Genomic DNA, 15,704 nt, shown 5'->3' on the forward strand with positions numbered 1-15,704 from the left:
ACTTTCTAAATATTTGTTTAGCGGAGTGGATCAAAAGCCGCCAAGTCACACCTTCTCTTCTTGATTTTATTGCTGAAAACCCCGCCTTCCTGGCACCTGAGTCGACTACTAGAACAACACAGATAAGCCTTTAGGCTTACCTCGTAATTCCACTTATAAAATTCCCTTTAATTCCACGACACACGGACTCTCAGCTCCAGCAAGTTTTGTTTTTCTTACTGTACCACCGGTTATCACTGTAACTTTCACTTAATTGTTAGCTTTTTCATCTGAACGTTTAATCGATGCATTCATCATAAGACCGAACCCACAATTATTCTTGTTGTTTGAAGTGAAGTCACAAGCAAATACTGCCACCGTGTGGTAAAATCAAAATTTGCTGATATGGACCAGAAAACCAGTTTGCAATCTGTCGGAATTATTTTGAGCATCCTTGGTCATCAGTAACTAATGAGGGGCAATTTAGCAAAATACCAAAACTGCCCCCCTTATTAGATCCAATCCAACAGCAGAAACTACCGCATATTATGTTTCTTTATATGTCGGAAATATAAAGAAAGAATAGTGACTGACACAAACGTCACCACTCAGTGCACCAGCTCACATGAAAATGATGGTTAAGAGGTTACAGGTGGAAGGTTCCGTGCTCAGGCTGGGTCAACAACAACTTCAGCTGTTTTAAGTAGGCCTATTACCTCCGGGTTACAACCCACATGAACCCCCCTTTTCTTCGTGTCCTGATGCATGCAGGGGAAAACAATTTTCTCTGCTTTTCATTTTGGAAACATATTCCTTCTTTCTGAGAGAAGTGAGATTGAAAGGAGACTATATTCTTCTGAATTGTGAAAACTTGCTTGGTAGGCATTTTAGTTAGAAGTTGTCCATGACTAAACGGAATTTTGCAATACCGTGAAAAAGGTATTTCGTCTGTGAGGGTTCTCAGTCATCCACGTCGTCATATTGTATTTCACATCGAGTCGATAAACATATTTTCAAAGATGGGTGTGGTCCCAGAACTTACAAGCACACTTGGCTAGTGTCGGCAAATGACAACGTGGTGTCCAGCCTACTGATCTATGCAGGCACATATGCAAAATTCACTGCTCAATAAACGGCGGTGGTTTTGTTTTGTTTTGGGGTTTTTTGGCTATACGGAGCATGCGCAGACTGCAATGAAGCGGTCTATTTAAACTACTGGTCTCCAGCCCAGTGTTTAGCTCCAGTTCCAGGTTCGTGCGGCGTTTTCATCGTCCACAAAAAGTCCAGTCATGTTGGACAGATGCGTTTTTAAGACAGTGGTGTTTTTCCATTGCTTCTGTGATTCTTCTCTGTTTCTCATCCTCGAGTGAGCTAAAACTGGAGTTTCCTGTCCTGGAGTCTTCATGGCAGACTGAGTTATCAGGGTTTATTCTTTGCTGGTTCACTTACCAAACTTAAAGTAAGTCTGTGCGCTTTGTATGCTACCTTAGCTTGCATATTTTAAGTTGCTGTGCTGTTTATCTGCATGTTTATCTCTTGGCAGGTAATTTTGTTCCGCCTGTGCAGCTGTACAGAACCGAATCTGTGTGCTTTTGAAGTTTCATTTAGGTTTTTTTGTTACAAAGGATATGCTTCTGTGTCTTCGTGTGTATGCACAAATAAATAAACAAGGAACAGAGAAATCACTGAACACTTCTTTGGAACAAGATGATTCAGGGATTATGAGAATAGAGATGCTGTGTTTATTTCAGTGTTGAGAATAGATACTGAGTATTTGAATGACTTGAATATGTGAAGTCACCGAGCATGCTTTGTGCTCAAAAATCTTTGGTATGCCAGTGATGGTGATTAGATGAAAGCCAGCTGTTTCTTCACCAGTTGTTTTACTGATTTTGGCCTTTTGCAGCATCAAACATTTTCTTGCGGCCCTCCATGCCTGACATGGCCTCCACATTCTTCCTCCAGTCACTCACCTCCACTGTCTTCTCCTGCAGCACACACAGAATACATATGAGAGATATGATTTATTGACACCCCCCTCCCTCCCCCTCCCCCAAAACCACTGTTTCTAGCTTAGCCTGGGATATTTTGCACAATCATAAAATCATATAATCAATCATCCATTCTTTTTTTCCTGGGGCAGGCGTGGGTTACTGGAGCCTATCCCGCTATAATTGGACAGACAGGCTTGTGAATAATTCTCTCACATGCTTGACAAAGTTTATCTATACACCTTTAAAGCCTCTCCATTAAAAGAAGTCGATTAATCTTTTTCACAGTTTGCCACTCATACTCAGTGAGAACATCAGCCGAAGACCTGATGTGCACATATGGAAACATCTTGTGTACAAGGGGAGTAAATGAAATCAATTTCTTTTTTTGCCCAAAGCATCTCCTGTCAGTAGCTGTGTCTGTATATTTTGCTTTTCTTTCTCATGACTTCACCTTTTCAGTGTCCTCCTTTTTGACGGATTTTAGGTTAGCTCGCAGATCCAAAGAGACCTTGTGTTTAGAGCCCAGTAGGGAGCGCAGGATGGCATCAGCAGAGACCCTCACCCTTCTCAGGTTAGGTCTCTTGAACTTCCCTCGCAAGTCCAATACCTTGATGTTCAGGTCTTTGATCTAGAGGTAATAATTTGACATAAACCCCTTACCTTTTTAAGCCAAAATAAGATATTATACAGTAACATACAGATATAAATGTATCTATTTGATGTTGATATATACATTTAATATAGATTTTTTTGCTACAGTTTTGTGTTTTGTTTTGTTTTTTTACCTCTCTGGTGTTATGCAAGACCTTGGCTTCAATATCATAGCGCTCCTCGTCCACCACATCTATTCTGGCATGCAGCTCCTCACATAATGTCTGCAAAGTTAGATAATTTCCCCGTAATGTCCTGAGATAAATAACTGAGTTCTTGACAGTGTAATTTCAATAACCACATGCAGCTTTAGTCTGTGGGTGGCAGCAAAAGGATGATGAATGTTAAATGGTACCCGTAGCTCTGCTGAGGAGAGGCCACTTGTCTGTATTGGAGGAGCTTTTTCATCCAGATACTTTGCCTTTTGCTCGTCTTTTTCTACAATCTCCTGCTCCAGTTCCTCCTTGGCTTTGGCTACCATCAAGCTCTGAAACACAAGACACCAAGTAAATTTAATTATTTGATCGATCCTTCTGAGTGAGATATTATTGTGTGCCAAATGCTGCAGACAACTCACCTTCAGCATGAGCTTGCGAGAGGCTGAGATTTTAGATTTCCTCTGCAAAAAGCACAGTTTCTTTAATCATAGTGTGAAATTTTATTAGTCTACAGTAATGCTGATTGAAGTGGCTGTCTTTGAAGCATTAGTAAGTGTAAAGATATTTAGTTCAGTCTTACCTCTGGTCTGTTGGTAGAAACAGAAGGCCAACATTAGTGCTTTATTATTGACGACAGGAAATTAAATTTATCGTAATTTTTGACTGCTCCTGTCCTGTTTATATTATGTTTCTACTGATTAAATTCTATTTACTGTTTGTAACTGATCTTCTCATTCGGCAATTAAAATAATAATAGAAACTCAACATACTTACGCTTTCTCAGGCATCTTGACTGTTCCCCCTGCAAGACAAAAATAAAACCTTTTGTTTCTCAAGTGCTTGACAGTGGGAACCACTTAAAGACACAATGGGTGAGTCAATGGCATAGTGTTAAAAGACTGAAAGTATACATTAGAGATATCCCAAGGCCTGTTATACCAGATTCTTTACCACGAGTGAGGTCGGTTATTCATGAAATTGATTGACAAAACTTTATTTTATCTTGCAATATTTTTTTGGGTAAATTTATCAGACATTGTTACTTTGTGCTCATTGAGCCTCCTGGATAAAATCATCTAGTTGCCTTTCAGTGCTGATAACACTGAAAGGGAAGTGATGGCAGACATGGAAAAGCATGCCAGGCCCTCGACATGGCAGCCACTCCTGATAGCATTTATTTCCCACTTTCACTCTCACTGCTTTGTAGGATCAAGACACAAATATAGACTGGCTCTATAAATCTTAGAACATTCCAGACTTAAACTGCATAACTGATGTTCACCAAGTTATATGACACACATGATTTTTTTTTTTTTCTCCATCAATGGTGTAACATGTCGTGTTACAGTACTTTGTTGTTTTAATTTATAGCCATGCAGATATTTAGCTATATAGCCACATTAGACAAAACAAGCAGACACCCTTCATAATTTATTGTCTTGAAGTAAGCAGTTTGGCCTTTACTGCTCAAGAGAGTGAATTGAATCTAGTTGCGGATTACAGATTTCTATTGAGCTACTGAACAGTGTTAGCAGATCAACAAATCAACAACTGGGAGTGCTTTGTTGTAATCCTTTTAAAAAGAGCAATACATTTTCCACTACTCAGGTTATTTAGTGTTTGACATATTTGTTACTTTTATGGTTCATGAAAAACAATTTTAAATTCTTGCACAAAAAAAGAACTATCATGGTTTGCTTTTCTTCCTGTAGGTAATTGAACTTTAAATCTTTGAATTTCAGACTGGAAATCTGGAAAACACGAAAAATGTTATTTTATCTTTTCTTATGTACCAGCAGTTTATATATTGGTTATTAAATATATATATATATATATTACAAAGTGAAAAAGGACAGGGAAAAGCACACTGGCTAGTATTTGGTGTAGCAGGAAGACTATGCCCTTACCTTTCTTTGCTGATGTTGTGGATGCGGACAAAGACGAAGTGATGGAGAGAAGAACAGTGAAACATTTATCTCCAGCTCCCTTTTGGCCCTTCTCTCTATCACAATAAGACTTAAATAGAAAAACACACACACACACACACCATAAGAGGGGGTGGTCTCAAGATAATCGTGCCTGTGCTGCTTGTGTTGTGTTGACAGATCACTGCTCTTCTATTCTTCATAATAATGTGTGTGAACTTTAATGTGTGCCAAAGTGGCATAAACAACATCATTCTGATGTTTCACCTCAGCAGTTTGGAATAAATTTTTCATCTTTAGTCTGTTTTTACAAAAGTAAATTATTTAAAATTCTAAGCAGGATCAGTTCTTGTTTTCTTCTGACATTTGGTCAGAGTTTTGTGTATACCTCCTCATCACCTCAGTTAAATCAACTATAAAGCAGCCCACAGTCTGTCTTGTTAGTATAGATGATTTTCTGAGGTTTTCTGTGGCTATTGAAAGAGATACTGGAGACTTGCCATGTCGCCTTTGAGACTGAAGGGCCCCATTGGTCTGATTAGGATAATGGCTGCAGACAACATTAAGCCCTTGGTTTTAAGACAGGAATGCAGTTTCCAGTGTTCATTTGGCTACGGCCTCACAACTAAACATAGACAAATTGCAACACCATGTGATGCTGCCACTCTTTGATACTGGGTCTCAGTCTGCAATTGTGTGCATGCTTTGTATTTGGGGGTTTGTGTGCTCCAAGCAAAATAAAAACACAGATGCATATGGCTGTCTGTGTGAACACATTTGTGTGCTCAGTTCACACTCACAAGGACAGTAAGTCCTTAAAGTAATCCATGAAATTATTTGTGTCTGGCTGATGTTTGTGTTACTGGCATACTCTCCACTTAGTACAGCAAACATGAAAGTCCAGTTTGAAAGCCAGTCATGTACATAATAGCCTAACAAGTCCTGATTTGATACAGCAGCTTTTATCTAGAGTTCCCACAGACACAGCCAGCCAGACATAACCATCCACAGAGCCTAAAACATGTGGCTGTAAATTTGCAAAAGCCTAGATCTGCTGAATAGTGGGCTCCACCTGTTGGCCGCATGTGACCAGAAGTGGGGCACTTTATTGTTTCCATATATGCTGTCAATATCAGGAACTGCAACAGCCAGAAAGGATAGAGGGTGGTTGCCATGAGTTTGCAGTATAGTTAGTCTTCTGATGACAGAGGTCAATCAAATAGCTACCCACCTGTCCAGCGGACATCCTGACTGCTGGAACTCAAACAGAGTTATTTATGCAGTTTTTTGTTATTGTTTTTATAAAGAGAAATTTGACAAAGTAACTATGTTGAAGCTCTGTCAAGTATGGGACACCAACAGTCATCTGTAATCAGCATCTCAAATAGACGGTTGTATTTGTTTTATCTGTAGCTTTAATAAAGGGGCAGATCAAAAGGCCTTTTGATCTGATTTTGATTTGGGACTTGGGACAGCCCAGACCTGTCACCCAGTGATGACTGAAAGCTAGGAAAACATTTAATTTTCAAAAGTACAGCAAGAGTACAATGTCATTGTACTCTTTTAGTTTTAATGTAAGCTGTGTCTTATTATTATTTACTTTTCTTTTTTTTGAAGCAGGGATGTAAAATAGACCATGCAGGAAATTAGTTTTTGCTCTCACTGAGTCAGGACTCAATCCCTGCATCTGATTTGAGTTGCCATCTTAGCTCATGGCAGCTGATTCTAATTCCACAGCATATATGGCAGAATCGGCAGTCCTCTGAGTGTTTGTAGCACTGTTTCCAGGAAGCAGGAAGGACACATGCAGATGAAAAGGGATTATGTGGTGTACATTGCCTTTTTTTTTCTTTAAGACAAAAAACTTTAAAATGTGAACCGAATGATTCAGGTTTTATTATTGTGTATGTGGATAAACTGTAGTGCTTTAAAAGTACCAGTTCTTGTCCTGTAAAGTTTGATATGACATAGAACTGAGTGGTCTGTCACTGAGTGGTCACATGACAGCATATTCTCTTCTCTGCTCTTGGATTTTTATTGTGATATGGTAGTGTATAACAAGTACACCAACATTACTTCAATATATAGAGAAATTTAAAGACAGACCTATTGATAATTGAAAAAGGCATCTTATTGTGATGCAGTGCTACTCTATTGCTTTCTACAGAAATTGGCTTAAGGGGATCTGTGGTGTTTTCCTTTTTAACACAAACTGCTCCACCATTAAAATCACAGACGGGGGATGTGTGATTGATAATGCTGTTAAAAATGCAACAGTCGATTTAAAAAGCTTCAGACGCTTATCTGTATGTTACCACCCACATAAACATTGTTCCAAAACAGCACAAATCCCTATGGCAATGGCACTCCCAAACAACAAATAACGAAACACTGGTTTTAAGAAACGGGACTGTAACTGCCACCCAGGCTAGATCCACAAATAATCTACAAAGAAAGAAGAATGAACGATGGAAGTTCAGTCCGTAGCAGACACCACAGGAAACCCTCAGCTGCAACTGGATCGCCTACACAATATTAGCCATAACATTGTGGTGACTAGTGTATATTTATGTAAGCATATCAACAAAATGAGATTTTTTTTTTTTTTTTTTTTCCACATAGTCATTATGAAAAGTAAATACACGATTTGCTATAAAAGAGTTACGGCTTTCCCTGTAACACTTTGATGTTTGCGTGACTTTCTGCTGTAGTTTTGTTGCCGATGTGACTCACACAAATTATAGATGGTGCCAAAATAAACAGCTCCTCTATGCCACCACCACAGCTGCATAGCGCTTTGGCCAGTGTGCCAACTCCTCGGTGCAGGCAGAGATGGGGCTGAATACTATGGCTCTGTTGTTCATCACAACAATTGGCATGTTGCTAAGTTGATCATTTAGACAGAATATCAAGCACACTCGAGATCACATAAACATGCATGCTGATTTAATCAGATCTGAGTAGCAGACAAAAAAAAACAACAATGAAAAACTTTGCACCACGACAAGTAAGGACAACTTAAACTGTTTGCTTTTGCCATTATGTTTATTTTGTGTTAGAGCAAAAAATGCATTTCTTAAGATATTATTTATAACACTTAGCAGTAAGTAAAGCTTCAGCACCAATGTAACTGAGGCATGATTTAAGACTGTTTTCTCACAGTTGTCTGTGTATAAGTGTATTTCTTCTTTTGTTCTTGTTGTCTATTGTTTTTAGATGTTATTTAAATTTAGCACTCGATAAGCCAAGTTGCTTTTGTGTACGTGTCCTAGTACTGTTTAAGCCAAATTGTTAACTACTCAGTGAGTGCACACTTTATGTTTCTACTAAAGTAGAATTAGATGTCAGTGTAACATTTGTAGAAGTGTTTGCTACACTTATGCCAATGTAGCAAATGTAATCAAGTAAATAGAATGCAATGATTTGCAAATCTCAAACTCGCATTTTATTCACAACAGAATATAAAAAACATAGCAAATGTTTAAATTGAGAAAATGTTTTCCATTTTAAACTAAAATATGGTCATTTTGAATTTGACAGCAAAGACAGGGCTGTGTTTACCACTGTGTACCAACTCGTCTTCCTTTAACAGTCCGTAAAAGTCTGGAAATTGTTTCTGTAAATTCTGTATTTGTCTTCCAGCATCGATGGTGTCTTTCCAGATGTGCAAGCTGCCAATTTCACTGCTAATGATGTGTCCCCATACTATCAGAGATGCAGGCTTTAAAATGGAGCACTAATAACAAGTCAGATGGTCCATTATTTAGTCCACAGGATGCAGTACGCATAGGAATTTTTAAACTTTTAATCATTTGACCAAAGAAATAACTAATTTGATTTTTTTTTTTTTTTTTTAAAGGAGTTTTGGCACAAGTTAAGATGGCTTTTATTAGTCCCAGAATTGGGAAATTCTAATGGCACTTCTTTGGATAATAGAGGTTAAACTTGCATTTATGGATGACACAGTGAACTGTGTTGCGAGACGATGGTTTCTAGAGGTGTTCCTGAGTCCATGCAGGTGATATCCATGACCGTTATGTTTTTAATGTCGTCCCGCTGAGGTTACTGATGATCACATGATTCCCATACTGATTTTCATTTTTGTCCCTTGGACACAGATTTCTTCAGATTCTCTAAATCTTTTGATTATGGTATATTCAGGATTTTACTTTCTGGTAAAATTTCGGAATACTGATCATCAATTTGTGGATGCAGTGTTTTCCAGATTGTTGAATCTCTGTTCCTACTGCTTTTTGTTTTTAGTATTTTAGTACGTTTGCACTTCTTTTGCTGTCGTCATCCCAAATTCAAAATGACCTAAAATGTTAATGAAATAGTAAAATACCTCATTTTAAGCATGTGATGCCTTTTCTGTGTTCCGTTATGAATAAAATATAGATTTATGAGATTTGCAAATCACTACTTTCTGTCTTTATTTAGAACACATACACATCCCAACTTTTTTGGACTTGGGGTTGTATACACTGGAGTCTAATGCAACATCAAATAAGGAGCAGACTCTGCTTGCTGAATATTTTCAAAGAGCTGCTGATGTGTGCTGCTTTCATTTTACATTGCCTGTAGCTAAAGTGAAAGGGCAGAGTGAAATAAGCTACATGTTGACTGAGAGATCCCAGAAGCTGTGATATCAGAGCCCACCAGATGTCAGTCCCAGGTGAGCTAAGGCTTCAGGCTTCACTGGGAATGAGCAAGAGCGCCTGCACCCTGACCAAAGCCAAAACCCTTTGGACCAAAGTTCTTTGCATAGCAACCTGTGAAGGAAATTAAAATGAATGAGAAATCCTGTGCATAATTTGCATATAGAATATAGAACTAATGTTGGAATTATGAGCTTGATAAGGATATCAACATTTAAGCATATGAAATATTAACTCTATACCGGAAAATATAATTTTATTGCTGTTTGTCAAGGGGTTTGCTACAAATGCATGAACTTAGAGCTGAGACAGACCTATAGTGGACCATTTTGCAATGCATAAACTTGTTAGTGCTTTCTGATGGAAGACAGAAGGAATGTGTGGAAAACATATTTTTAATTATCTACTGAAATATTCCTGTCATTAATGAATATCACACAAAGCATTGGATTGGCCTCATTGATCATTGAATATTGGATTGGCCTTACAGTCATAAAATCAATGAGGCCTGTCATTAGAATTGGTGTTAATTTAAAAAAAAAAAATGAATGCATAAATCTAATGAAATCTTGGTCAGTGTGTCAGAGCTGCTGCCATTTGAGCATCTGTCTCAAGTAATTTGGCAGTGGACATGCAGTTCAACTCAAACATAGTTACACATTACCAGAGATATCATAGTGTTTTTTTCAATGTTATTTTGTCTTTTAACCAAGTTACTCAGTTGAGTGACTTTGAACAGAGAGATGGGAAGTGTTTAATATGCTTATTATTTTGTCAGTTATAAACTGACATGCCTGTTTATGGTCTTTGTTTGGTAATTAAAATATGGTAATATAATATAAATGTACTATACACTTATTACACAAGGAAAAATGGCATTTTCTATATTTAATCAGTGTGAACCAGGGGATATTTTTGTCTTTTATACAAATGCTTTTATATACAGACCTTTACAGTAGATCTCCCCATCTCTATCAGCAAGGGTTGTGGACTCGAGTCCTTTTCCACATTTGGCACAACGAAAACAGCTCTTATGCCATGACTGAAGAGAGATGAAAGCAATGTTTTAAATCGTCATCTACTTTTATTTGGAAACGAGACTGCACATTGAGACTGCAGCTTTTCTCTTTCTTACATTGCCTCCCCCAATAACCTTCTCTGCTGCATACACTGTTTTCCCACAGCGTGGACACACGTCTGACCCTCCTGCTTTCTGGGCAAACTTGGAGGCGTTGGGGTTATTTGTTGGGCGATGAGGAGTTTGTCTGCCATGAGAAAAAAAGCTTTTCATATGAAATTAAGAAAAAGAAATTCATTGTGTTTCTTTTCTCACACTCTGCGTCATCTGTCATTTAAGCTTTAAATACAGAACCTGAAGAGGTTTGGTGTGTTTTATTATATCATGTGGTAATTCAAACATAATATTATATAATATTAGTCTTTGTTTTGATTATAGAGTTCTTTGTTATATATCTGAATGTTTCAGCAGTTAAAGAAAGGAGAAAGTTATGTTTTTCTCACACTTCAGGCTTGATTCCAAGACCCTCTCCCGTATCCATACTCAGCGTACCGGCTCCACCTCCGTAGCCATAGCCTTTTGGCCCATATTTCTTGCCATAGCAGGATTTGCAGTAGATCTCATCCACATGAACAGCCACAGTTGTGCTGTCCAAGTTTTTCTTACACACCACTTAAAACAGAGATAAAGGGAGAAAAACAAATATACACATAGTTTTCTTTTGTTAGTTCTCAAGCATCTACAGCATGAGCTTATCTTTCAAAAGCAGTCACCCACCGCAAGCCACCATTTTTTAAAAACAGATGTTTAGCTGTGGCATACCCACAAACTCTGTGTGACAGAAGAGAATGGTGTATACCACAGTGGCTGTCTCAGATAAATACTGCTCAGTGTTTGAGAGTGAGTGTGTGTACCTTCCTTCACCATAAAAGGAAGCCCAAGTATTTGTCACATGTTTGCAGTGGATCCAAATAAGGACTGAGATGTCTTAGTGAAAAGCTGTGGATGCTCACTTTACTCCTGTGATGCCAAATACTCTGCATTCCTGCCGGGCACTTCTTATGATTTAAAGAAGTTGTTGATCAAATGATTCGGATTACCTTAAATTCTCAATACTTACTGCACAGAAAACAGGATTTATGCCAGCTCTTTCCCTCACACTGCACTTCCTCAGCAAAGTAGACAGCTTTCTGGCAGCAGCCACACTTATTTCCTCCCCCTAAAGGCATTCTGCAAACACACAGGAGAGCTGCTCATGTATATTTCTCATCCACTGTATATATAATGTTCAGATCATTCTTGGTCAGCAGACAGAGGCCTTCTGCAGCACTTGAGGCTAGACACAACAATTCCTATAAAAGGAGAAGCACCAGTTTTCTCTGACATATTGCTCTTTCTTCCGTTTTCCAGTTTAAGCCTGCTGGGTTGAGTGGATAACAGAAGGGCTGTTCAGACCTTATTGTAAAATGCAAAGTATCTTGCATTTTTTAGATAGCACTAAACCAGCTTACTCAGATAAAATGACGTCAGGCTCTGTATAAACACCACATCAATATCGCTCTGGGTTTCAAAACTTCAAAGCATTTTAATGGCAAACACACTGTGTGACATTTCAGATATGCCTGGCTCGTGCTGTCATACACAGAGAAATCAAATAATCTACTTTCGTTTTGTAGTCACAACAGCATTGTTAACAACTTCTGGCAACCCAACATTGTTTTTTTTTTTAATGTACAGTTAATTATTTCTAATCACACATAAAACTGTCTCAAAAAATGAAAGTTAGCTTGAAGGTATTTTTAGCTATTAAACAGCAGTTATTTCTTATCGGATGTCAGTGCTACTGATGCTCAGGAAAAGCCTGCCATCATCCTTTCCTATCTGAAAAAAAACAGGATTTTTAGGCCTCTTGACTATTTCTAAATTGTATGTCTACAGTGCTTCTTTTATGTTAGTATATTTTCTTTCATTTCAATTTCAAGTAAAAATCCCGTCGTGCATTTCTTGCTTGCACAAAGTAAAGACAAATTGATGCTGCAGGGTGAAATTGTATGATTAAGTGCTGAGATATAAAAAAAATTATTCAAATTTATCTTACCTGTAACAAGGCAAAGCGACGCTCCTCTCGGTGGGTGTTTGATGAAACTGTGAGACAGCTGAGCTGAGAAGAGACACTTGTTAGTGGAGAAACAGAGGGAGGCCCATGTTGAAGTGAGGGAGGAGCTGGGACACAAAGACAGAGGGAGAGAGATGCAGGGAGGAAGAGGAGGAGAAAGATAATGAGTAGTTATTGAGAGATGGGAGGGTGGGAGAGAGAAGGAGTGAAGATTCACTGTCTTGGCATGTGTTTTATATTGTGATCTTGAATCAAATTACTAAATGTCTGCAACTTGTAAGTTTGCACACTTGTTGTCCCAAGTGGTAAGAAGAGGTAAAAGTTTGAATTTTGACAGCTTTGAGAATTGAAAACTGATGGAAATATTAGATAAACATCATTTACTGACTTATTTTTAAACACACTTACACACACGCGTGCACACGCACGCACACACACACACACACACAGTCAAAGCAACAGAGAGACAGGGCTTATATTGTTTGCACATGTGCAGAGGAGGAATAGTAGGTATTCTGGGTAAAGGATGTTGAATATGGAGCTGCCGGGCAAGAGAGAATGATTAAGACCTCATAGAAGGATGAATGTGGTGAAGAAGGACGTGCAGAGGGTGGTGTGACAGAAGATGGTCCTGAGGATAGAGTGAGATGGAAGCAGATGAGCCATTGTTGACCCCTAAAGGGAGCACCTGAAAGAAGAACAAGAGGAAGAAAGGAAGGGCAATGGAAATGCATTTTTTTCAAACACACTGTATTTCGAAGTATGTTACATAAGCAAAGACAATCATTAGAATATAAAAAGACTGAATAAAATTCTGAGAAAACCAAGCAAGATTTAAAGTACATGTACATCCTCCACATGTCCCAGTGACATAAAATATATGTTTTAGGTTTACCTTCTTTGTAACCATAGAAGTAAGAGTGCACTAGAGAAACCAACAATTAAACAGCACAAAAGAGCAGCAGAATTTTTCATTTAGCTGTGTGATTTGGCAGGAATAAAGAAACCCATTAGAAATATTTAGGAACCTTTTGTTAAAAAAAATTCCATTTGTCTGCCATGTTGTAGCTGAGAGCAGCTTTAACTGTTTTGGTTCTGACTTTAGATAAGAGCATTACTATTATTCTTCAGGGAGAAAGACATTTGGTGTTTGTCTAAATGGGAAATGTGCACATCCTCATGAAATTACTCTGAGTTTGTGTAGTGCTTGCACACATTCCTTTTCTCAGATAAGCATGAATAAAAGATAAAATATGTACAGCAGTGACATCAGAGGCTGCCTATAAATCTGTCCAATCAAAGAAGAAAGAATGGGGCTGTTTCCTTACAAGGTGTTTTACTAAAGAGATGCAACGTACGATTTCCCTCAGTACTTTCTCCAAAGACATCCTTGGGTTTAAGTGATCGATGCAACTTTGTGGGTAGTAGTTTAGATATTTCTCTTGAGTTGCATGTACTTCACATGTATGGACAAAAGTACTGGGCCACCGACACATTACACCTACAGGAGCTCCTTGGCCATGAAGGTACTGGTGCACAGCTTTTGTGCTGATGTTAATGCCAGAGGAGGTTTGGAATTCTGCTGTTGAATCAGGAGAGCATTGGGGACTTTTATGCACTATGTATCTCAGAACTTGGAATCCCCACTTTGCTGTGGTTCCTAAATGATTCCACTTTGCAATAATACCTCTTACAGCTCATCATAGAAAACCTAGGAGGAACGTGACATCCTATTACAGTGCCATGCTCAAATTTGAATTCTTTAGAGCAACCTGTTATTTCACAAATGTTGGTAAAGGCAGTCTGCTTGATTTAAGACTGAAAACACTTTAATTTAAAAGTTAAGAGCTGTGGTTCAATACTTTTGCCCATAATGTATGTTTAGGAATGCACTAGTTGTGAACCAATGCTGATACCAGTGTGTTTGATTATTTTGTTTCTGTTATTTTATTATTATTATCTCCTTTTGTACCATTGACATAAAATATATGCTATTATCAAAAACAAGCTGAACTGAAATGAATTAACTTAATCACGCTATATTTAAACATTCAGCCGGCTGAAAGCTGATCTTGTTTGTTGAAATATAAAATTTCATAAAAGCAACAGACATTATGTGAAAAAGAACTGAAGCTAAACATGTCTGAACGTCTATTAAGGCAGACTACCAGCTTTGCATAGTGTGGCATGTGCATTTACCTGCTTCCGCTTTAAGAACAATTGCTGACATTTTGCTGCTGATCTTGTGCACTGTGACATTCAACAATTGTAGAAGGCATTCCCCTTCTTGGTGGAAAAAAAAAGATGCACGCATGACCTTTCAGATGGAAGAGATTGATGCATGGTATGATATAAATCATCCCACTATTCAGTAAATCATAACACAGAGTCACAGTTTCTTGTATTTTGGATTATTTTTTTAATCTTTTGCTTTGTCGTTCATTTGTAAAAATGATTGATGCTAGGTTCAGATATCTCCCTATGAAAGAGACAGATAAGGAGAAGTGAAACCGATATGGAGATTACAGTCGATGCAAGGAGAGAAGTAAAAGCCAGCAGATAGTGATGCTGTGCCTTTCTCCCTCCCTCTAAACCCTCCAGGCTCTTCACCATCATACGAAGAGACAATGATGAACTCAAGAAGCCTATTTATAGCCTGCCATTGGCTAACACTAGCCCTCTGTTTCTGCTCTGTGGACATCCGCCTTGGCTAGTTGTAGAGTATGTGTACATGTGATTAGGCTCATAACAGAGAGGGAAACAAGAGGAAGAGAGGGGTGGAGTGACAGCTACTCAATGGATTAATCCAGAGGAAGAGCACAGACTGAGAGGGAAAGCATGATAAGAGGCAATGACGGAACTGGGCTGTGGTCCATCCATCAGTGTGTGGAGGAGTAGTGATTGCTCTTGAAGTCTCATGGAGGAATTTGGTCCTTTTTTAAAAAATATCACCTGACTTAAATCCAGCACTTCTTTGCTAATGATCTTGCTTTTGGCAACATTTCTTGCAGAAGCCTTGCCAGTTATCAGGTGAGGAGGAAGAGGTAAGCTGACTTCACACTGAGAACGTGTTTGTGTTGTGTTGGTGTATTTGGCTTGGTACTCAGCAGTGTTTCGTATTCAACTGATTGATATTCATAGTTTGGTTCATGTTGTCGTGTTACTTCTGCCAAAACAACCTCATGTAGCCTCACTTTTTCCATTT

General features: G+C 38.4%; 2 protein-coding genes across 2 annotated transcripts; both read right to left on the bottom strand.

Moving 5' to 3' along the window:
* Positions 1–1,703: 1,703 nt before the first annotated feature.
* Positions 1,704–4,800, bottom strand: tnni1b (troponin I type 1b (skeletal, slow)). Its single transcript, XM_003453689.4, has 8 exons — positions 4,690–4,800; positions 3,557–3,584; positions 3,363–3,369; positions 3,202–3,243; positions 2,980–3,111; positions 2,759–2,848; positions 2,425–2,601; positions 1,704–1,967 (listed from the first exon to the last, which is right to left on the bottom strand). The coding sequence occupies exons 2-8, from the start codon at positions 3,568–3,570 to the stop codon at positions 1,863–1,865; spliced, it is 567 nt and encodes a 188-aa protein (XP_003453737.1). The 5' UTR covers positions 3,571–3,584; positions 4,690–4,800; the 3' UTR covers positions 1,704–1,862.
* Positions 4,801–7,733: 2,933 nt separating this feature from the next.
* On the bottom strand, positions 7,734–12,628 carry csrp1b (cysteine and glycine-rich protein 1b). The gene is made up of 6 exons (XM_003453658.5): positions 12,482–12,628; positions 11,504–11,613; positions 10,887–11,055; positions 10,501–10,630; positions 10,314–10,407; positions 7,734–9,479 (listed from the first exon to the last, which is right to left on the bottom strand). Exons 2-6 carry the CDS (start codon positions 11,610–11,612, stop codon positions 9,403–9,405), a joined length of 579 nt encoding a protein of 192 aa, XP_003453706.1. The 5' UTR covers position 11,613; positions 12,482–12,628; the 3' UTR covers positions 7,734–9,402.
* Positions 12,629–15,704: the final 3,076 nt, after the last annotated feature.

The sequence above is a fragment of the Oreochromis niloticus genome, linkage group LG5 (assembly GCF_001858045.2).
Source record: "Oreochromis niloticus isolate F11D_XX linkage group LG5, O_niloticus_UMD_NMBU, whole genome shotgun sequence".
NCBI lineage: Eukaryota > Metazoa > Chordata > Actinopteri > Cichliformes > Cichlidae > Oreochromis > Oreochromis niloticus.